The sequence below is a fragment of the Puntigrus tetrazona genome, chromosome 10 (genome assembly GCF_018831695.1).
Source record: "Puntigrus tetrazona isolate hp1 chromosome 10, ASM1883169v1, whole genome shotgun sequence".
Lineage (NCBI taxonomy): Eukaryota > Metazoa > Chordata > Actinopteri > Cypriniformes > Cyprinidae > Puntigrus > Puntigrus tetrazona.
In genome coordinates, this window is record NC_056708.1 from 14,461,485 (window position 1) to 14,485,297 (window position 23,813).

At 35.2% G+C, this 23,813-nt stretch overlaps 2 protein-coding genes and 1 long non-coding RNA gene across 5 annotated transcripts in view; all 3 read right to left on the reverse strand.

Moving 5' to 3' along the window:
* The window catches only part of LOC122353010, a 4,953-nt gene extending 1,117 nt beyond the window's left edge, over window positions 1-3,836 (reverse strand). Inside the window, exons 1-2 of the long non-coding RNA XR_006251945.1 lie at window positions 3,705-3,836; window positions 3,355-3,516 (exon numbers count right to left, since the gene is read on the reverse strand). This is a non-coding gene — a long non-coding RNA (uncharacterized LOC122353010). The remainder of the gene's footprint in view (window positions 1-3,354; window positions 3,517-3,704) is intronic.
* Window positions 3,837-5,701: 1,865 nt separating this feature from the next.
* On the reverse strand, window positions 5,702-19,965 carry LOC122353009. 3 transcript variants are annotated; one of them, XR_006251944.1, is made up of 5 exons: window positions 19,648-19,965; window positions 14,793-14,875; window positions 7,704-7,877; window positions 7,087-7,259; window positions 5,702-5,866 (listed from the first exon to the last, which is right to left on the reverse strand). XR_006251944.1 is itself a non-coding variant. In XM_043250845.1 (3 exons), exons 1-3 carry the CDS (start codon window positions 19,947-19,949, stop codon window positions 14,637-14,639), a joined length of 411 nt encoding a protein of 136 aa, XP_043106780.1. In that variant the 5' UTR covers window positions 19,950-19,965; the 3' UTR covers window positions 13,705-14,636. The 3 variants fall into 3 exon arrangements, 2 of the variants coding, with proteins under 2 accessions (XP_043106780.1, XP_043106779.1); XM_043250845.1 differs by lacking the exons at window positions 5,702-5,866; window positions 7,087-7,259; window positions 7,704-7,877 and adding an exon at window positions 13,705-14,662; XM_043250844.1 differs by lacking the exons at window positions 5,702-5,866; window positions 7,087-7,259; window positions 7,704-7,877 and having other exon boundaries at window positions 14,705-14,875.
* Window positions 19,966-23,314: 3,349 nt separating this feature from the next.
* On the reverse strand, window positions 23,315-23,808 carry im:6904045 (protein NATD1). Its single transcript, XM_043249856.1, has 2 exons — window positions 23,633-23,808; window positions 23,315-23,472 (listed from the first exon to the last, which is right to left on the reverse strand). Exons 1-2 carry the CDS (start codon window positions 23,781-23,783, stop codon window positions 23,315-23,317), a joined length of 309 nt encoding a protein of 102 aa, XP_043105791.1. The 5' UTR covers window positions 23,784-23,808.
* Window positions 23,809-23,813: the final 5 nt, after the last annotated feature.

Below are 23,813 nucleotides of genomic sequence, written 5' to 3' on the forward strand. Positions count from 1 at the left end.
CAGAAAAAATCCCGTGACTGACTTAACATTGCTACCAGACGGATCATAGCTCAGAGCGAGAATTTCGTGAGAAACTTGTAAATCACCACATTTGAAGACTTTATCAAGCTGAGCGAGAACATACCCCACAGTGGAGTAGAAGTTTTACCCTGAGGGGCAAGAGATCTATTACTATGGTGAGGGAAATAAGCACATGTGTTTTTCCTACTATGGTAATTTATATAGGAATTTCCCAAATCTAAATAACTTTGCATTAAAATGTCATGGAGACATGGGGTGGGCTCATTTTACTCAGCTAACCAATCAAAGTCTCGGATCGCTTTGAAGATGTCAAGCCACGCCCTAGCAACCATTTAGAGCACCCTAGCAACAGATCCCATAGACAGCCACTATAGACATGGGGGGTGGGCTCTGCTTTGACTCGGGGCAGCAAACAGCCAATCCTGAGTCACCATAGACATCTCCTGTCCACGCCTAGCAACCATTATCAAACACCCTAGCAACCCCAACTTTCAATCGGAGAGTCATAGAGACATAGGGGTTGGTTTATATCATTCATACTGACAAGCAGTCTTTATAATATCATGACTGATAGCTGCTGAGCAACCCCTCTAGCAACCAAACACAATACCCTAGCAACCTTTTAGCAAGACCTATATCTTTGCGCCAGAACATCGATACAGACATGCTAGCGACATGCTGGCTTCTGCTTGCTCAGCGACATGCTAGTCACTTGCTAATCATGCTGGAAACATGTTAGAAACATGCTAGTCATGCTAGCAACATGCTACTCACTTGCTAATCATGCTGGAAACATGCTAAGACATGCTAGTCTTGCTAATGACATGCTAAAGCAACATGATAGTCACTTGCTAATCATGCTGGACACATGTTAGACACAGTCATGTCATGCAAGCAACATGCTATTCACTTTGCTAATCATGCTGGAAACATGCTAATGACATGCTAGTCTTGCTAGTGACATGCTAGTCACTTTGCTAATCATGCTGGAAACATGCTTTAATGGACATGCTAGTCTTGCTAACGACATGCTAGTCACTTTGCTAATCATACTGGAAACATCTTGGCGACATGCTAGTCTTGCTTACATGCTATCTTGGTCTTATCATGCTAGTCTTTGCATGCGACATGCTAGTCACTTTGCTTTAGCAGCTGACTACACTGTGTTAGACATGCTAGTCATGCTAGCACTATGCTAATCATGCTGGAAACATGCTGGCATGCTACATGCTAGTCTTGTTAATCATGCTTAGACACATGCTAGTCATGCTAATGACATGCTAGTTATTTTGCTAATCATGCTAGAAACATGCAAGACACATGCTAGTCACTTTCTAATCATGCTGGAAACATGCTAATGACATGTTATTCACTTGATAAGCATGATAAAGACATAGAGCAAACCGGACTTCAGACATGTTGCAGTGATGCTAGCAGTCCTACATGCTAACAGTGACTAGCTACATGCTCATTCATGATGAGAACTCTATAAAACTCAATAGTAAGTAGCAACCGAGCACGAGGTTTTGCCACGGCAAGCACCACTCACATTTTCTTCAGGAAATGTACTTTCTAGTTAAATATCTTGTTTAAATCATATTTATTTTCCTTTTCTTCACTTGATAAAGAAAAAAACAAAACAGTTTTTGTATTTCTACATCAATTTTACACAGAGGTCAAAAACGACCCATATAGAAAACTTTTATTATTTTCTTTTTTTTGCTAGTAGAAACATATTTACTGCAGAAAACTATTCTACACATCAGTGTGGCTGCTGTTGTGTAATTTAGTCTTATTTTATTACAACAGAAAATATTTGATATACTGTGGAAGATAACTGGACATAATATTTGATTGTTAGACTAAGGCTATCTTGACCTTTAATTCTATTGTCAATTCTAAACATGTCTAATAGGCTGCTATTATGTTGTTGACATACTATTTTTAGCTTGACTAATGTTAGCCAGGTCAACACAATAAAAAGTCTAAATAATATATACAAGTATATTTTGTTGCTGTCATGAAGAAACTCAATTTTATTCATATTACATTTTATAGATTTTTTTGTCATAAATCAATTATATAAATTTCTGTCTGACCGCTGCAATATACAGCTTACACATGGATCAAGTGCTTTGTTGTGCTCTCTTTTTTTCTCAAGTGATAGTTTGGCTGATTCCAGTCATTATAGAAGAACAACTGATGCTGCATGATGAGGAAGATCAGAAACTTCTTAGTCCTGATTCAGAGTCTGAAATAACTTAAGGTTAGTCTAGTTCATCAGACTAAGACTGAGTTCCAGGCCTGTTTTTGAGCCACATGACTGTGGAGCAATGTGTTGACGTCTACACTAGAGGAAGCCACCTCTGGTCCTGGAGGTCAGTTTTTATGAAGCTTGAAGCTAAACCCTGCAGGACTGACTCTGACAAGGAGCACAAACCTATAGTTGTCATTTGTGAGGCAAATATGAGATGCTGCTGTACCTGTGTGATTTTATTTAGTTGATGTAGTAACACAAAACATAGAAAATATCTCTTCTACCTTTGTTAAAATATAGTTATTCAGTTCAGATGGGACTAGGAGCAGATTTCTAGCAAAAGTATTTGGATCTTTTGTAAAATAAAATGAATTCCAGTCAGGCTTTAGATTAGGTCACAGTACTATGAAAGTTACTGATTGTTTTAGTACTACAAGGACTTTGGGGAATCAAGGAATTTCAGTTTATCAGTTTTTAACAAACAATGTTCCACTGGTTCTCCAACAAGTTGCAGAAAAAACACTTTGTGTAACAAAATACTTCCATCTTTGAAAACTTCTTCTGGTTTAATCTAAAGGAAACATGTACTTGCTTTACTTTTTGATCCGGTGACTACATGAGCGCAGAGCAAACTTTTTAGTCATATATTTTAAATCTGATGACGTTGATCACTTTTTTTCCACTAGAAACTGTGCTACTAGTCTATTTCATACAAACACAGCAGATAATTGAATTTTGTTTGCATCATATCTCTTTCATCAAAAAAAATCTAAAATTCATCTGCTTTTACTAAAGAGATATAAATGTGAACAAATTAACAGACAAATATGTTTAAATGACATTTATTCAAGTCATGAAGACTTCAGTCAAATCAGTGGCCTGATAAATGATTGTAATTTTTCCTGAACCAAGTGGAATTAAATAATCCTCTAAGATCGAAGCATAGAATTGTCATTTTATTATTAATATTAATGTTGTTATTTTTTTGTCCATCGTAATAAATCATGATGAACATCCTGATAAAACCAGTGTCACATACAGATCTGAGAGAGAATGATTGTTTCTGATCCACTTACTTGAGTTTGTCCAGATGTTTGAGTGTTTGAGAGAGCAGCTTCACTCCTGAATCTCCTGGATGATTGTAGCTCAGATCCAGCTCTCTCAGGTGTGAGGAGTTTGAACTCAGAGCTGAAGACAGAGCAGCACAACCTTCTGCTGTCACCATACAGCCAGATAATCTACAACAGAAAGTCTTCATGTTAGTGGGCTTCATTTTTAAGGCCGGGACACACAGAGCTAACACCAACCCACTAGCCACAATGTCTATATCAGTAGCTATCAATAGTTAATATTCAAAGAAACAAAGAAACTGAAACTAAGAAATAGGAGATAAAAATATAAAACGAACAAAGCAGTGCTTGCTTACCTTTTTGAATATCAGTAACATTAACAGTGTTCTTTATTTTAAGCAGCTCACATTGTCATAATACTGATATATTGGAATGCTTGGGTAAGATCACGCAGAATTACAAGAGTCTTCTGTTTGTGCCGCTTTCATTGATTGTTTATATCACTTCCCTTTAATTCTCTGGCACCGACTCATTTGTGAAACTAGGTGTCCAATAAGAGTCTTATTTCCCCGACACCTATTCAACATGCTGACGAGAGCCAATGTCCGACCGACGGCTTGGTGGGTCTCAGACTTTAGATATGTGCTGTATAAATATAGCTGTGAGTTATTGTGACATGATTGTGAGTATGATTACAATAAAGATATTAATAAAGATTACAGGTTATAATGTACTTGCATTGAGCATTATAGCCATTATAGCCAATCACAGACATGACTGTTGAATACAATGACCAATTTTCAAATTTATCTAATATTTATATAAAAGACTTATCTATACTTTAATATTTATATAAAAGAATCATAAAAGTAGTCTGTCTGTGAATCCTCGTCCGGTCCTGTCATTAGCTATAGAGGCTGTATATGAACTCTTGTTTTATGCTGAACAAACCATGGAGGCTGATTATTAACTGTTCAACCATTTAGTCACAACAGAACAGTCAGATTTATCAGCTTCTCTCAGTGAGTCTGATTTAGTACTATCTGCCCAGTATGAGTTCAGCTCCAGTCGATGCTCATGATTCTGAACAGTCTGTTCATCCTATTTCAGTCCAGGACATCTGTACTCTGTCTTGACTGTTATCTCTGTCAGTGTCAAAGAAACCACTAATGAACTTTCTATCCTGCTTCAGTTAATGACCTGAAGTTTCAACCATATGTCTGTTGTGATCAAAGAGTTTTTGAATTGTTTGCAGACAATTTCATGGTGAAAAACATTTTTGGGAGTAAAATAAATGTCAGATTTACAGGAAAAAACAAACTGACATTCCCAGAAATCCATAACATTGTATTTCAAATCAGATGTTTTATGTTTTTCTTTGAAACAACTTTAATAACAACAACAACAATAATAATAATAATAATAAAAAAGAAGAATGTTTCTTTTTTTATCAGTTATGTTTATTAATGTTAAATTCATGTTTATTGTGTATTTCTGGGTTTTTTTCTGGTGTGTGTGGTGTCCCTGATATAGTCTTTACCACATGTTTTCTACCCCAGCTTTCAGACCATTTCATGTCCCAGCTAAAGGACCTTGGAAGCTCTTATTGTGTTCATTTTATGATTGTTATATTCTGATTTTGACTTATTCTGGACTTTCTAAAAATTATTTTTTCAAGTAGGTTAATGTGTAGCGTTATTTCCAGAAGTCTGCATTCAGGAGCAAATCACATCGAAGCACAGATGGATAAACCAAGGGAACAACTATTTGTGGACTGTTACCAGTTTAACACAGTGTAGCTTTCTTGTAGTTATAGAGAAAAATAGCAATAGTTTACTAAAAATTTAAATTACCCCTTATTTTAATCACCCCCGGCCATCCTAGATGTATATGACTTTCTTCTTTCAGATGAACACAGTCTGAGTTTTTAAAATGGATCCTGGCTCTTCCAAGCTTGTTAATGCTTGTGGATAGCGGCTATAGTTATTTTAATACTTTGTCCTTAGTCTTCATTGTTTTTCCATTTTTTTAATTAGTTTCTTTTTTTTCCATTTTCAAAGTTAAGTATCCTATCTCACCAGCAGTACAGTGTTGGTTGTTTGTAACAGACCTGAGACTGGACTGTCGGTGCAATTTAAGATTTACTAAACTGAGATAAAAAAATGGTTTTGTAAGATAAGATATATTTCTGTAATATGGATTTTGAAAAATCCTTAACTTAAAATCTAAGATAAGAAACTTTCTATAATACACCACAGGTCCCTAATAAACAAACAATTGAAAGTATGGGATTTCACTACTGTTTTTCATGTGTATTATTACAATATAAATCAATATGAATGACTTACGGAGTATCATGATTTGATTTGGAGTCTTCAGTCCAGCACAAAGTATCTTTACTCCTGAATCCTGCAGATGATTGTTACTCAGGTCCAGCTCTCTCAGGTGTGAAAGGTTTGAACTCAGAGCTGATGTCAGAGCGGCACAACCTTCCTCTTTCACCATACAGCCAGATAATCTAGAACAACAGTTATAATGTTAGTATGCTTCATTTTAGATCTTACTTCTGGCTTTGAAAACATCTGTATTAACTTAAATTAAGTAACATCATTTACTCATTAAAAAAGTTTTTAATAGGCTGTGTTTGGTCACCATTGACTTCCATAGTTGGAAAAAATACAATGGAAGTCAATGGTGCTCCAAAACAGCCTGGTTACACACTTTTTTCTCAAAATATCGTCCTTTGTGTTCGACAGAACAAAGAAATTTAAAAAATAATTGAGTTTTGGGGTTAGAAAACAGCATCTACATCACCACATGTTGTTCTGGTTTCAAGAAAATTCTCCTAGTCCATCAACTCATATTCAGTTATCAGACAAGACTGGAACTTCAAATGGGACTGGCGTCTTTGGTCAGATGAAACTAAAAGCAGCTTTTTAGCAGCAAACACTTAAAATGGGTTTAGTGAACACAGGGATAAAAGTCCCGTGTGTATAATGAAATACACTACTATATTTTTCTGATTTTTGTGCTAGAGGTCCTGGACATCTTGTTTAGAAACATATCACCATGAATTCTATCAAATATCAACTGTAAAAAAAACAATAAGTGACCAACAGTCATATAATCTTCAAACCGCATAATAATCCAAACACAAATCTCATAAACAACAGAAAGGTCACTGCACACATAACCAAGCTTCTGCTGTGGCCATTCCAGTCCTCTGACATGAACCCTGTAGAAAATGAGTGAGATGAACTGAAGAGGAGAAGCACCAACATGGAGCTAACCTCTCGAACCTCTAAATTCAGAGCTGTTAAATTGGCAAATAGAGGTTTTAAATAAAATTAAATAAAAGAGTGCTGTTTATTGTGGCCAATGTGTAGTAGAGAAAAACATTTACTTCATAATACAATTTCCTCCCATTTTAAATTATTATTCTACAATGAAAGGTTAGATTTTAGTAAATTTTTCAAATAAATGATCAAAAGGATTAATCGATTCATTTTTACAGCCGCTTTTAATGGAATTTCTAAGGGTGCCAAATTTTTGACCAAGAATGTATTAATAAAACAGTACAGAATATAAACTTTTGGATCCAACTACAGACTACAGCTAGGTTTGTAAAAGTCTAATGAATGGAAAAGCTAAACAATTTCTCTATATTTCTCACAAACTTGCTTGACAGGGTGTCTGTAACTATTAAAATCACAACAGGAATCATTGTGAAACACTAACCTCAGTATGTTGAGTTTACAGTTTGGACTCTTCAGTCCAGCAGCGAGCAGTTTGACTCCTGAATCCTGAGATGATTGTTACTCAGGTCCAGCTCTCTCAGGTGTGAAAGGTTTGAACTCAGAGCTGATGTCAGAGCGGCACAACCTTCCTCTTTCACCATACAGCCAGATAATCTAGAACAACAGTTATAATGTTAGTGTGCTTCATTTTAGATCTTATTTCTGGCATTTGGAAACAGCAGTATGAATGTGTGGTGTGTGATGGTGTGTGTGTACACCTACTTAAACTTATTTTGGGGAAAAACATATCCACAGAAGTTATAATAAAACTGAAAATGTTGGAGGAGTGATTCTGCACTAATTTCATGATTCAGTTTAAATATGATTATAATTTTTATTTAAATTTAAATTTAATTCAACATCATGATAAAAATGTATTTAGTGCATTTTTATTAAATTATATAAGCAAGTTACTTTTAAAATAATCATTAGCAAATATATTTTTAGTAGGCTAATGTAGTGAAAAACCACTTTCTAAAAATATTTTCCTCACGAACTTGTTTGACAGGGTGTCTGTAACTATTAAAATCACAACAGGAATCATTGTGAAACACTAACCTCAGTATGTTGAGTTTACAGTTTGGACTCTTCAGTCCAGCAGCGAGCAGTTTGACTCCTGAATCCTGAAGATGATTGTTACTCAGGTCCAGCTCTCTCAGGGGTGAAAGGTTTGAACTCAAAGCTGATGTCAGAGCGGCACAACCTTCCTCTTTCACCATACAGCCAGATAATCTAGAACAACAGTTATAATGTTAGTGTGCTTCATTTTAGATCTTACTTCTGGCTTTTGGAAACAGCAGTATGAATATGCGGTGTGTGTGAGTGTATTAGAGAAATTATTTCACAATTCAGTACGATTATGATTATCATGTCAATGATTCAACTAAATTCATTATGATGCATCTTGATTATATGACATTTTTATTTCTTTTGTGCATGTTCATTACATTATATAAGCAGGTTGCTCTCTAAAATAATAGTTAATTAGTTATATATTATTATATATTGAATTATTGTTACGGATTAAAAATAAATAGCTTCAGAAAATAAGCAAATATATAGTAATATGGGGAACTTTCAGTATCTGTGCGTGCTTTAAGTATCTGAAAGTTTACAGATAATGCACAGATCTATTTCCACATATCAGACGTCTTGTGCTGCTCTGAAAAACATAACTGACTGTGTTTACATCAATTTCATTTTATAAGTAGATGAAAGAGCTGGTCTTGATGTAGCAGGGCAGCTTCACATGCACTAGAACCTCAGCTTCCTCTTTAGGTGTGTTTGACTTAAAGCGGTGCTGCTTCGACCAATAGGTGTCTGACATCAAAATACCACGACAGCTGACGGATCCATACGCTCACTCTCGTGGTGCTATGATGTCACACACAGATCGCTCGCTGAAGCACCTCTTCAAGTCAAACACACTTTTTGTCGTCTTGCGCATCTAAGTTAATCGCATGCATACGATAGAGTTGCTGGGAAGATTAAGAATTCAGAGACCCCTTACATGAATTACATTTATAGTAATTTTAATCAGATTTATTATTTCTAACATTCAAATTATTCATTATTATTGATGGAAATCAACAGCATCATCAAGTGCTAAACTATTTTTTTTTTTGTGCAAATATGCAGGTAAAACATCTTTATTAAGGCATGAGGCACTGGAGCCACAAAGAGAATGAGGAGTGAAGTAGTTGATGAAGATGATGATGAGCAACGTAACCAGGGACCGGAGAGGCTGTGGTTTTAAATACAAATGGGTTCTATTTAGAATTTAATTATCAAGAAGCTGTTAATACCAAGTGAAATAAGAACAGACTCTTTTACACTGAAAAAATAGCTGTAATTTCTTGTAATAGTAGATACTGTTTATAACTTTTTAATATAAATGACATCAAATTTGCTGTTAGCAGACTTTGCACAAAAAACTAACAAATGAAAAAAGCAACACAATGCCTTTACAAAAAGAAAAGGAAAGCTGCTAAAAGCAATTCTAAGCCAGTTTATTGCTTAACAAGAAAATGATGGGCTCCATTTTAACGATCTAAATAAAATGTGCAATAAACCAGAGTTTCATCTCCCATCCCCTTTAAGAATGAGTTGTGCTCGTGTCATGGTGGATTGCTATTTACATGATGTGAAAAGCTGAAAGACTGCCTAGTGTTTGACTGGGCAGGTTTTCCATTTGCTGAACAATTTGAAAATATGTAACATTATAAAATACACTGACTTTTTAAATGCATATATATATATATATATATTTAATTCATCATTATAAGCAGTAATAGGCAGAACTGCAAAGAATTCTGATACTGTACTCAATGACTGTTCATCCTTACACTTTTACAGGTATGTAGCAACACAATAATAATCTTTTGATCTGTAATCCTTTAGTTTTTAATATCTGGTATGTGTGCTGCTGATCATCCCTGTGTTAGAGTCAATGCCGTGCTGTGGACTGATCCAGACCGACTACCTCAAGCATGTGACAGAAATGTTACACCCCTTACCGTATTGTGAGAGTCGTTTTCTGGCATGAATACAAAAAAAAAAAAAATTAACCTCTCCTAAACAAGAACGTGTCATATCCAGTGTGGGGATATATTTACTGATTGTAATGAGTTATACTATTTTTCTATGCATTATCTTGCATTGCGCCTTTTTACCTCATTACCATGATAGCACTGAAACAACATACAACAAGCTCTACCCTTCATTTCTCAAAATTCATGTTTGAATAGCCAGCGTTTGAAAGTAGTTTTACTTTCACAAAACTTGAAATCTCATCATATGACCCCTTTAAAACTGTATTAAGTCCTATATTTAACACCACACAAGCAGAGAGTGCTCTCGCTGAGTATAGACTAGCACTCTCTTTACTTCCTCTACAACCATTTCCTGTTTGGTGGCCATATTAACCTGGGTCTGTATTTATCAAACTTCTCAAAGATTAAGTGGTTAGGAGTTGCCAGCAGGGGCTGGTGGTGGTGCTGAGGAGACAGAGATGCACAAATCTTTCAGGAGAGGAAGAATGCACTTAAAATGCACATAACTAACTTCATTTTAGCCTGAGTATTATATGCTCTTTAAAACAACACTCCCATTATTGTCAGTAAAGCGATCTACACTGTTTGATATGAAATCTGTTCAGTGATTGGTCCATGCACGTAACTGAAAATCCTGTTTGCAGCACAGCAACAGTGTTGGGTACATTACTTTCAAAAAGTAATTCATGACAGTTACTTACTACATCATCAGTATTGTATTTAAATGACTTTTACTCTGTCTGAAAAGTAATTTAGTTACTTAATAAGTAATATAACTTTTCAAATGGTTAAACAGAGTCTAAACTAGGAGATGGGTTAGATATATGAGAACCTACTGCAGTTATATGACATTGTTTGGTGGACCCTCTCTATTCCAGTGGTTGTGACTGGATACATCAAAGCGAGAAGGTGTGGGACAGTACTCATGTTCATCTTCAAAGAGAGTGGAGAAGCTTAACTGTGTTTTGGACCTCATCGCCTGATTTGCTGACAATTGAGTTTGAATTTGTTTTAATAAACATCTACATATAGACTCTCCTTGGTTTATGCCTCTCCTTCATTGCGTTATAATAATTAAAAATAGGAACTATACATGTGAAACAAGATAAATGTCACATGATTGTAAAAATAAGGTTCCTTTTAGTAAATCCTGCGTTAATGTGATCGCGCTTCTTATTGGTTGCAAGCGGTGGCACTATTGCCCATTGAGTTCATATACGTAGTCTGCAGCAGAGCTATGAAGGACTACTGTAGCGAAGTCGTTTTTGATGTAGCTCCACTCTGAAATTCAATAATATAATTTCATGTGAAATTTAAGGCACTATCTGAAAGGTATTACACATCATAGACAGCGATTCATTTGTTAAGTGTGCTTTCTCTTTATGTATGTGTTCTTTTGATACTTTTTATTCGTGAACTGATGTACCGTTTTCCATGTGTGCCATTTTGCCATGTGCTAACAAAATGAAACGTGTGCTGAATAGGTGGAATTATAACATCTGCAAACTTGCCGTTTACCTCCTATTGCTCTGTATGCAGGTAATTGTTTCTTTGTTGTTCATTTGAGTGTTTTCTGTATTTAAATGTTTGTTCGTAAAAACACGTAAGTTTCATAAAATGGGTGATGTAAGCTTTGTAATTTATGTACCATGTTTTACTTATATACAGTTTTTCTGTTGTTATTTTTGCTGGATTTAAAATGTAATATAACGATCACAAAGGAAAAGAAATTTTAATTGTGCAGCAGAGCTATGAAGGACTACTGTAGGTGGAACTATAACATCTGCGAACTTGCCGTTTACCTCCTCTTGCTCTGTGCTGATGAGAGGGTGGGACAAACCGAGTCAGATCACAAGACCAAAAGGTCACACATGTTCTGAATTAGCATATAATATACATGGCTTAAAAGGAAAAGGATTTATCAAAAAATAATACTGCTTTAATTTGTTGTTGTTTTCCCCAAAATGCAAATGTTTCCTGTTTAAATAAAAAATTGTTTTTGTTTTTCTGAGCCAAAATTAAATGTTACACATTTTCCTCTGAAGTAGTAAATTTAAAGTTAATTTAATTTAATTTCATTCAGTGTAACAATCTTGTCTGGCATATTTACAACAAAAATGTAAACGTATGACACATTAAAAGAAATGACTTACACCACAAATACCAATTTTGCATTTTTTGAATTTTTATAGTAAATTTGTTGTTAGTAAATTTTTATAAAAAGTAGACAATTTACTTAAATTTAATGAGCTTTCTATAGACATAAAATCACTTTTGTGAATTTCTTTTGATGCAGACATCTTGACGTCTTTGATCCCACATTTATGCTGCATAATATTAAATTAAATGTCTAATACAGAAGCAGACTCAAGCTGTATATTTTATAATACATTCTGAAACTACACACTATAGTCAAAAGTAAGATTTTCAATGTTTTTAAAGTCTCTTGTGCTCACCAAGCCATTTTTTCCCAATATATGTAATTTATTCATGTGATTCCTGTGAAAGTATTTATTATTAGTATAATTTTGAAAAATGCTGAGTACTGAGTTTTCAATTTTCTTGATGAATAGAACATTTACAATAATGACATTTATCTGGAATAGAACTTTTGTAGAAGTTTATTAACAGAGGTTGAAAAAGAAAGCATAAACAGTAAGCCAGGCAATGGGTCAGTAAAGTGAAACAGTCCGATCTTACAACTAAACACAGGGATACTCCAATAAGCGATAGTGAGAGAAGGCAGGCAGTGAATCGTAACCAGAAAGGCAGTTCAGTCCAGGCAAAGAGTCCAAACACGTGGCACACAATCAGATAAACAAGAACGCTTAGTAAGACAGGTAGACTGGCATTACAACAACGATCTAAAGGAGGGCTCGTGGTTTTAAGGCCCTGGATAGAAAATGATAGTAGAAGAAGACAGAAGGAGTGAGGTACTGCTAGTATTCTGGTGATGGCTCCGATCTGCTGGCTAGGCGTTATAACCAGCGATAGTTTATGTCAGGAAATTTATTACTGCTGGTGTTGATGGCGGAGTGAATATACATTGTTAAGAGATAGTTGATGGTCTTAGTGGTTGAATGACGTATGTATGGCAGACTTTACTTTAGAGGTCTTTATTAGTGCACTTACTTTGGAGCTGCTCGATACATGTTGAAAATATGATTCAATTAGTATTGTGGAGTATTACAAATTCCTGTTTCAAAGTAGCAGCATAAGAAAAAGAAAGAAAAAACAGTGTGTTGCAAAAATTGCTGGAAGTAACGGAGGATGGTTCCTTTGTCTCAGATGCCTGCCCAGAGTTTGGGAAGAAGGAGCAAAGAGGAACTGCAGAGGTTGAGGGGTTCTGAAGCCAAAGCTGTTTGTCGCCCCTTTGAACCTGTTTTTTCCAGCCTACGTCTAGTAAAGTAACTATTTGAAGACAATGCAAGAATGAATTCCTTTGGAAGTATTATGTTTATAATGTATTATAATTATTAACTGTATACTGGAGAGCATTTCATGTATTAAATGAACAAAAAGTAACATTCTTGGCTCAAGCTTCTGTCTTTGCGGTCGAGTTTGTGCTGACACAAGAATTTGATTATTCCTGCAACCCTTGATAACCAGTCTAACCATGAACAAATTCAAATCCGCCCAAGGCTAAAGAGATCAAGACTATTATTATTGTCATAAGACTGGCTATTTCATTGCGGACTGTCTGGTGTTGAAAAAGAAAACAACTGGGCTCTACATTTAAGGCTTTTAACTTCTACAGTTTTCACAAGTCCTGCACTCTTAGACAGATAAGCCTGACTGTAGCTTCTAACCTTTTTAATAGGTTTCCAATTTGGAGTAAACCTAAAGCACAGTTAAGGGTTAAAATGCTCTGTGATACTGGCACATCCCAGTCCTTCAAAGTTGAGATGAGCATTGTTAAAGTCCCGCTATACCACAACCATTTGCAGTCAGGGTTGTGTATAAGTTTTGAAGGTGTTTGTGATTGTTTACCTGCCAAAGGGTTAAGTTTATCCTAGGTCATGATTTGGCTGGTGGGAAGGTTTTTTACATGTTGGAAGTGTTTGACAAACCTGTTTTATCAGATCACACTGATGAATTGTCAGAAATATATCCTGAAACTTTTCCTGCTTGTGATGTCACTCAGGCTCAAGCTCAAAAAATAGACACTGATGATTTTTTTACATCCTTCATGGTGCTTATATTTGTTAAAGATACTTTGCCAGCTCAAAATGAAAAAAATAATGAAAACTCCACCCAATTCAAGTTCAAGTCAAAACAAAATGTGGTAACCAGTTTTTGTTGCCAGTAATGTGTTGCTACACGGTTTCCAGAGGTGATTCTAGTTGTCACGGCACCAGTTGTCGTCAAAGCTATTGTGAAGTTCTTCTCTACTTTAGATTTTCTTAAAATCATGCAAATTAGACAAAGACACACATTTCCTTTCAAAACTCTTTTGGCAACTTGGAATATTTCTCACCCGGATCGGTAGCGCATATCCTATCAAAAGCCAAGGTGTTCTTTAATGTTTTTCATCAGATGTTAAAGGCAATGTTTCAATGTTTTAATCACGCTGATGTAATGTTTGGTCACACTGTCAGAAGCCCAGTAAAAGTGCTTAAAGCAAATATGCTAGCACTTGCTTCTATTTGCAAAATCAACGTGTTAAATTATGCCAGTAAATTACGCAAGCATCTGCATAAAATTTGCTCTAATGTGAGAAATTCATTGGCCTCTGCACAGAAAAACATTAAATGTCAGTTTGATCATAAGTCTGTACAGCGTGCTTTAGCGGAAGATCAGGTGTAATTCATGATTACTGATGTTCCTAGTATGTTTAATGATGTGCCTTCTTGTACCACAGTTCTGCAGCCTGACACTAATGTAGGTAACACTGCTCAGACCAAGCTATGCTCGTATTGTGTGAACAGCAGGAAATAAATTAATTTAATCCATTTTGGAATAAGGCTGTAACACAAAAAAAATGTGGAAAAAGTGAAGCGCTATGAATACTTTCCGGATGCACTGTATTTTTCACTTTTGTTATTTCTGTGTACATTATTGTGTTACACGTCTCGCTCTACATGAATATACTCACACAGGATCAAGGTGCGCTGATTTATGACTGAGATCAGGGGCTGCTGTGGAGAGGCTGCTCTCTTTCTCTTTCTGCTGGTAGCACTGAGAAAAACAGAAAACATTGTCAATGTGAAGGCTCCTAACCTTTTGCTCTCAAAAGCATTTCTCAAATCATTTTCCTGCTAAAACCACGATGCTGACCAACAACTCTCCACAATACAGTCACAGGCCTTTAAAGGAAATACATCTTTAATACTACGGCATGATCCCATTCATTTTCAATGGAGAGCTGGTTATTTCTGTTGACAAGAGTGCCAGTGACCGTTGGCGACAAAATGTGGGCGCGCGAGAGTCAAGCAACAAATGTTCAGAATTGATCAACTTTATGCAAATAAACAGCAAATTATGCGACCGACAACCAATAGGGTAGTGAAGAATCTGTCAGCAGCACTCACACATCACCGTCTCGAGGACACGCAAGACAGGACAGAGGTCCAGAGCGATCTCACCATTTTAAATAAACTGACTGTAACAACATAAAAGTGGTGTGAGAAAAATAAACAGTTGACAAGCTAAAGTAAGTTTGAGTCATACATTGATAATTCTTATTGTTGATGTAATTCTCTATAGCACTATATATATATATATATACATTATATATATATATATATATATATATATATATATATACACATACATATATGTATGTGTATATAGATTATATAATTTTACTGAGATTGTGAAGCATTTTCTGAAGATGTCCAGGCGTGCAATATAAATACTATTCAGTTTTTGAACACACCAATCATTTTGTGTCTTAGTTCAATGTATTTTTACTTTGAGTCGCAGGGTTTCATTTGAATTTGTCTGTGCATGTTTATGTTTTAGATAAACATCCAATTTTAATTTTTGTGTGAAATAACCCTTTATGATTGATGAATATTCTACACTATTTCTACAAATATGAGACTGACAGGGACCAATCCCTCTCAAATAAACACTGTGGGACAGTGTTGACAACTGCTTTCAACTCAAAATGGCTAAAACATGTAGCTAAATATCACTTAGATGACATCATAATGGCAAATTCAATGATCTATATAAAGATGAATGTAGATCAGTGGATGAGATAAGAGCTTAAATAAGGTTTTTCCAAGAATGCTGCAATATTTATCCCTAAACCTTTGAAAAAAAGAAGTCTCAAAGGGCTGACAAGTCTCTAAATCTAGCTACAAAATAGCAGGATTGGCAACATGCTGTGGAGCATAGTTAGTAGGCTTGATGACATCCATAGCAACAAAGTCAATGGCATCCTTTCTTAAGTTTCTTCTCATTCTTTAGTAAAATATATGGATGGATTTGTGTTACTCAATTGTTATTGATCAAAATCCATCGAGTTGGTTACCTAATTGTAAACCAATAGTGTCCTGATTAACTGATCTCATCTGAGTCAAATCTACAGCAGTCTTGTGATGTTATGGCAGTCAAATTCTGTGAATCAGGCCACTACACAATGACTATGTTTACATGTAAGGCTCCACCGATATGTATGTTTATATATATATATATATATATATATATATATATATATATATATATATATATATATATATATATATATACACACACACACATATATGTGTGTATAAATGTGTAATATATATTAATGCATTTGTGTATTTGTATATGTTTGCACCATGTCCTAAGTTTGCATTTCACTGTTTTTATTCATTTAGGAACACTGAATCTGAAACACTTTTCACTGTTTTGTGACTGTCTCAGTTGATCGCAACAAGCTTTTTATTTTCTTTCATCATAGTTTATAGTTATATTAATCACACATTTCCTCGATATAATAGCAAGAGTTTGATAAGTGTTCGATGTGACGCTTATGAGGCAAATGCAGAAAGAAAGAGTGCTAGTGATTTGAAGCGGCCACTTGGAGCGTTTATCTGCTCGGAGCTAAGTACAAGCTATTAGAGAAAACGTGACTGTGTTGTGCTACAAAACCAGTTTGTCTCAATGGCTCGCACAGGAGATTGCTTTGTTCCCATTCCTTACTAGCCGATAAGTCTCACGAACACTGAACAACGCTGTGAGATCTAGTGTGAAGCTCTGAATTCAGCAAAGAAAAGAAATAACTGTCAGATCATACAGCGCTGCCAGGAGAAACACTGTTTGCAACGATACAATCAGTCAGAAGACTTTTCAATCTACAAAATCAACTTAATTTAACATAGATTCACTGTAGTAACAATACCTGCACCATGGTAATAAATTATTAATGTAGACATGTATTAAATATATTGAAGGAGGAGTAATGGAATATAATTTTAGTACATTTGTGATTAATCTATAACACTTAACACGTTTATACTAAATGTACTGAGGTGCTATACTTAAGATTATACTAAATGTACTACTATAGAAGACCAATAGTTTAAAAACAGCCAGAATAATTAATTTCACAATATAAAAATGACATTGCTAAAATTTTACAGATATTACAGATTTTACAGACATAAATTTGCATCTGAATCCCAACTAAAGCTAGTATTAAATGCATATTTCTAAGAGACAAAAAGATGTTATATTATTTTTTTATTATAATTTTTTTAATAATTACAGTTGTTAAGGATAAATGACTGGAAAAGTGTAAAGAATTTAAAAATGAAAGTTTGTCATGACCTGACTACAACTAAATTCACAATTAACTATCTGTTTTTTACATTTTCACAATAAAGCAAAGAAAACAAAATTAAATATATTGTGATAATATTGACTCATATTAATATATATATATATATATATATATATATATATATATATATATATATATATATATATATATATATATATATATATATATATATATATATATATATATCTCAAGATCATTCTGTTGGCCCATTGCCCATTCACTTATAATGAAAGTGGTCAATATTCAACAGCTCTCCAAGCATCTATACACCTTTCACTTAGAAGACTTCAACAAAAGATGGATTTATTGTTATTCTTAAGTAAAAAGCCAAACAACAATTAAACTAAAGACTGCAATGACAAACAATCTGCAATCAGTCATTCATTTATTTCAGCCCATCTATCATCTGGACTTGCAAAAAGCTGTAACAAATATTATTGTTAAAATGTCATTCATGGGAAAATTATGAAAGCTGTAGATGGAAGAAAATCTTAAATATTGATTTGGGGGTTAAAGAATGTTTCTCATCTCTGTATAATGAATATTAAAGATGTGTTTAAGTGCAGCACTGTTGTTTGTTTTGTTTTTTGTTTTTAAGTGAAAAAGCTGCAGGACAGCGAAAAATGTAGAAAACATTTGATAAACCGATCAAAAAGAGAAACAAATAGCACAGTTTCAAATATTTTGTATGCTTAAAAATAAAATATATTGTGCTCAGTGTTCTTTATTCTTTCTTGCTTTTTGTTTAGCAGAAAAAACTTAAATCTCATACTGGTCCATGTGTAATCTATATCATCAGCTCTGTTGGTCTAGTGAAGCAAAATGTATAACAAGCGCGATTCCTTTAGTCATATTTCTCCTTATAATAATTAAATATAGCAGAGAAGAACATAAGTGCCGTTGTGTTGAAGGTCAGTTTTTCAGATTCTAAAAGTATATACACTGCTGAGAACGGTGAAGGTCAGTGATCCCCAAACTTACAAAGCAAGACCACTGGAAATAATACTATTAGAAATCTCATTTCCATTTATTAGATATTTCTTTTTTTGTAGCATAATAATAGCAAACTATAAAAATGATTATTTATATTATTTTATTTTAGATTTCTGATTACAACTTTAATATGTCCATATGTGTTTAAAATCCTTTTTCTGAATGCGACACGTGGTTCCTGGTAAATTAAAAGAGCCTTAATATCTTAAAACAATTTCAGGCCTGAATGACGATGCAACCCTCAATTTGGCAGGTCTCAATCTTGCTGGTCACTGTTTCTTAAAGTAGAAATAAAATGCATTATGATTAAAAAATTATAATAATAATTATAACTGCTGTCTTATTATCTTGTGTCAAGTTACTATATAAAGTCCCACTTGCCTCTGTTCTTACTAACAATATTTTCTCTGCATATGTTCAGTTTAATTGAGGCACTAGACAGGGTTGCCCCTTTTCTCCTCTTTTGCTTGCAATAAAGCCTTTGTTTTGCCATTGTTTTGCAGCAATAAGACAACTATGTCCCCATATCTCCTAACTCTTCTTCTTCTAACATTGTCCTTGAATGTTTTATGTTGTTTATAAATTAAAACATCAGGGAAATAAAAAAATGAGGGGCTTCAATAAAGCTTTACCCATTTATCTATTGTGCTAAGTTGATATCGTCTCTTGTTCTTTGTTTGTATTTTTGCTCCTAAAACCCATAAATAAATCCTTTACTGACTTCCTTGTTCTTCTTCTCTACCAAACTTCATTACAAACACATTCATTGTTTGCATTTTGTTCATAATAACTGACAATTTAAAGCCTATGATTTTATGCGTTATACTAAAAGAAACAAAACATGTTTATTGTGATTATTGGGTGACTGACCTCACTACTAATAATGAATAGACTTGTTTCATTTACCTGCAGAAAAGACAACAAACAACACTGGAGGCACCATTAATCTATAATATTTGGGGAAGAGTGTATATGTTTTGCATATGGGCTTGGGGCTGACTTGCTAAGTGAATGAGCTTAAATAAGTTTCTTAGCATGGTTTTCATTTCAGTGATCATGTAAGTGTGTCAGAAGTTTAACAACTCTTTCTTAAAACTCTAATGAGGAATCTTTATCGTTCAAAGAGTAGAACTCAGCGAGTAATTTTTTTAAAAATCACATCCATTGTCATGATACTCACACAGAGTCAAAGGTAGCAGCAGGTCCATCACTGAATTCACGAGGCAGACTCATCTTCAAGGACACGCAGCTAAATCCTGGAGATGCTGTTCTCTGAGCATCAACATCACTGAGACCAGGAGGTAGAATCATGGAGTTGTTACTCTTCAAGGACACGCAGCTAAATCCTGGAGATGCTGTTCTCTGAGCATCAACATCACTGAGACCAGGAGGTAGATTCATGGAGTTGTTACTCTTCATAGAAACACAGCTGAATCCTGGAGATGCTGTTCTCTGAGCGCTAACATAACCTGTCCTGCTCATTCTCACTCACACACACTCATTTGTTACTTTCAGGCTGTTTTTCTGAAGATGCTCTCTTCATCAACATCACTGAGATAGAGACCAGATTTCAGGCCTAAATATCTGGAAACAGAGAATTGAAGTTTAATTTTTGCAGTCACTGACAGTGATATTCTCCACCATCAATCAGGAGAACAGGAAATTCAGCTGACTAAAACTTAAAATCCAGGTTTCTGGAGTTGTTACTTTCAAGGACACAACATGACAGGAATTTTAATTTAATATTTAACTTCCTGTAAATTTGATTGTGTAAAGAGACCAGATCTCTTCTGCAATTAAGGCTATTTTTGCTCACTGAGCATTAGCAACACACTAGTCAGCTGACTAAAACTTAAAGTAGGTTTCTGAGGTTCACAAAATGACAGTATTTAATATTTACTATTCTCAAAAGGCTCAAAATCATCCTTCTTTCCCGCACTTTCAACATAAGTTTGAGGTTTGCGTCCTACTAGTCTTCAGAATCTTCATCTTCATCACTACATCAGGCTACACAAGGACAATTAAGTAATAATTATAAATACTATAAAGAGTGGTGTGGGGACTTTTTTATTGTACTGGACTATGTTGACAAGAGTGATGTAGAAGTTTTCAGTATAAAGTTTACAGTAGTCATGTACTGGACTGAGAACAAATTTAACTCAAAACTATGTAGTTTTCAGCAGTGAGAAGACAAGTGTTTTAAATCTTGTTGTTTTAGTAGGATATCACAGTTGTATAAGATATGAGAACAGTAGGGTCTGTATATAGGGAATGCATGTTATTTATTTAAAAAATATATAATATTTTAGAATGTCCTTTTTTCCTCAAATATAGTCTGTGGGGTAAAAATGTAAATGTAATTGTGGTTTTAGACAACATTAATTCATTAGTATGGTGGTCTAACATCTCCCATGACTTGCAGAGCCACCAGATCTAAATATTATTAAACTGTTTTGGAGAATTGAGTCAGGAGATGTTTTCTCCACCAGCATCACGCATTTATCAGAAATGATGGCTCAAAATCCTCTGGCCACTTCTCTGCAGGACTTGTATCTCTCATTCCCAAGACCAATAGATGCTGGACTGGCGCCAAAGAAGGCCCCTACACCGCACCAATGAATTACTGTTGTCTAAAACCAGGCGTTTCAGTTTCATTGTCCAACCCTTGTGTGTTTGTGTGTGTGCGGCCTTTTCCAGCCAGTAAAGCGTAAGGGTCCCCTTTTCCTGCAGAACGGAATCCAGAGGCCCTGGTCGAAGGTCAATGCGCGTTCGGTCTTCTCTTTGCGTCTCGTTAAAAATCACTAATATTTATTCATCTTTTGTGTTTCCAATTATAGTACTGACTTGATACATAATTTTATCTGACTCCAATCTTTCGTGATTTTATTTATATTTATTAAAATGTAACTGCTGATCCTCTAGTTGTGATTAAATTTGGATCATTAATTAACTATAATATTTCGAGTTTCGACTTATCGTTACGTTAGGAGTCTGGGTCGCTTAGAGACCTTGTTTGGCTGAGAACAGACTCACGACACATCTGGGCTAGTCCAGGTCTTAGTCAGAGGCTACCCCGTAGATCGCTTACCTTAATGCAGCCATCTCCTCATAGACTCAAAAGAGTAATTTTTCATGCGTTCCTAAGTAATAGCATGCTAAACCAGTTTGGTGGCCAGAAGTCAAGATCTCAAGACGGCTCCATCCATCAATCGTTAATCTGACTCACCCTAGCACGCCAACAATGCAGAAAACCTCAGATGTCACTAACCTACTAGAAAAGTTATTTCAGACAATATTATAAGTTAACCGAGATTAACATTTATTTTGCCAGGTAAGAACAGTTTCCAAATTGGTATAATTGCTAAACATTTGCACAACTGATCAGCAGTACAAAATAACACAAAACAAAATAAAACAAACTTAAAAAGTGCATAGTGTAGTGTATCAGGACATACACCAGACTACGGGCCGATCTGGTTACAGAATCGTGCCTTGTTGTGTTTTGTCACTTTCCTTATATACTCAGACCAGACAAAGAGATGCCAAATGTAGTTTACTCTCTTTTTGAAGTCCTTTTATTTCTTTGGATATCCCTTCTCAGATCAGTCTTAATGCATATACAGGTTTTGATTCACCTCCTTACAACAGCATCTTTTGGTGATTTCCGCACATACTCATAATGGAAATCACGTACAATAATCAAGAACAAATACCCTAATTTAAAAAAAAAAGTATTAAGTACAAAAGTATTTGATTTGAAGTATTTGAAAAGTTTTCAAAAGATTTTAAAAGTAAAAAGTATACTTGTGTACAGAACGCTTTTACTTGAGTATTAGGGTATCAGCAATTTTACTATTTTATTTGTGTACGTGATTTTCATTTGAGTAACTTCAGCCATGATTTCCAAGTTGTTTTGTCAAGAGTAGGCCTATGTGATAAAAACGGAAAATGACGGCTATTAGCGCGAACGTCAAAAAAACTGTCAAATATAAAACTAATTGACCGCAGTACTGTGTTGTGTTTTGTACACGTGTTGAACTTTTAGATGTGTTTGATGAGGATTAGAGAAATTAGCACAGAATTTCACACAACAGGCCTTAGTTGAGAACCGCCCTTAACTCCGTTGTTCTTCTCTACATGGAAAATAAACGATCATCTAACGTTTTTAACTTCAACACACGCGCTGTTCAGACCCAAAATAAGCTTATTTATATTATAGCTGTAATCGCTTAAATTAACTTACCGTAAATCGTTTATCTGAAGTGATCTGAAATGGCGTCTATCCACTGCCTTTGTCTTCGGAAGGTTTTTGCTTTCGGTTTTAACAGCTTGAGTTTCACTTCCGATTCAAAGAGCGCCACTGAACGTAATGACGTTGAAAACGAGGTTACGTACCGTCACTCTTGATGTCATACGCTGATCATTTCTGGGATATATACCGCGAGCCTGTAGTTATGTTCTTGCTACAGCAGGCGTAAATTGCTAATGAATGTTACAAATAAAAAGTAACAAGAACCCGGCATTTATTCGTATCAAAGGCAAAAATACATGACAGATAAATTGGCATGAATGAACCAGAGCAATGTGAGACACCTGATGTTTATGATGTATCCAGAAATGAATTTAAAATGACATTTTTAAATATCAAAAAATAAAGAACATTTGGAACACGACATTTTTAAATCCAAGATCAAAAAGTGATCTCTCTTAATTCTCCTAAAGGATGTAGAACTGCATTTTGAATAACACCCTCACAAATTACTTTTGTAAGAAAGTCATATTTCTAAATTAACAAGAATTCAAGCACAGTGATCTCTTAAGTCTTAATTCTCCTAATATCAGGATGCCTAAGAACCGAGGCACCAGAGGAAGCTGAAGATGGATTTCACCTTTGCCAGGTGAGCTGCTACACCTTTCCCCCGGTGCGTTTCAGGAACCTCCGTGGAGATCAACTCCACCCGATCATCTCTGACGGCGTACTTCAGTTCTGCACTGCTCTCTGCTCCTGATTCACATTGACGGGGGAGGGTGTATGTATGTCTCAAAACCCACAGGACTTCCTGCCTGGCGGGCGGCGCGTTGTCTCGTCAGTTCCGATGCCGTCTAAACAGGCAGCTCACTGGGTTTTGAGACATAACATCAGAATGAAGGTTATTTTCTCTTACCGTCGCAGTCAAGAGTGACCGTGAAACGCCGATTCTGTCTATCGTGTATCACGTTTGTATTCGAGAAGCTGGTGCATCCACGAAATGTGTATCTGCTGAGTCGCTGATTGTTTTTATAACCTTGAGAGAAACGACGGATGTAGCGCGCCATGTTGTGACGTCACCACAGACACACACACAG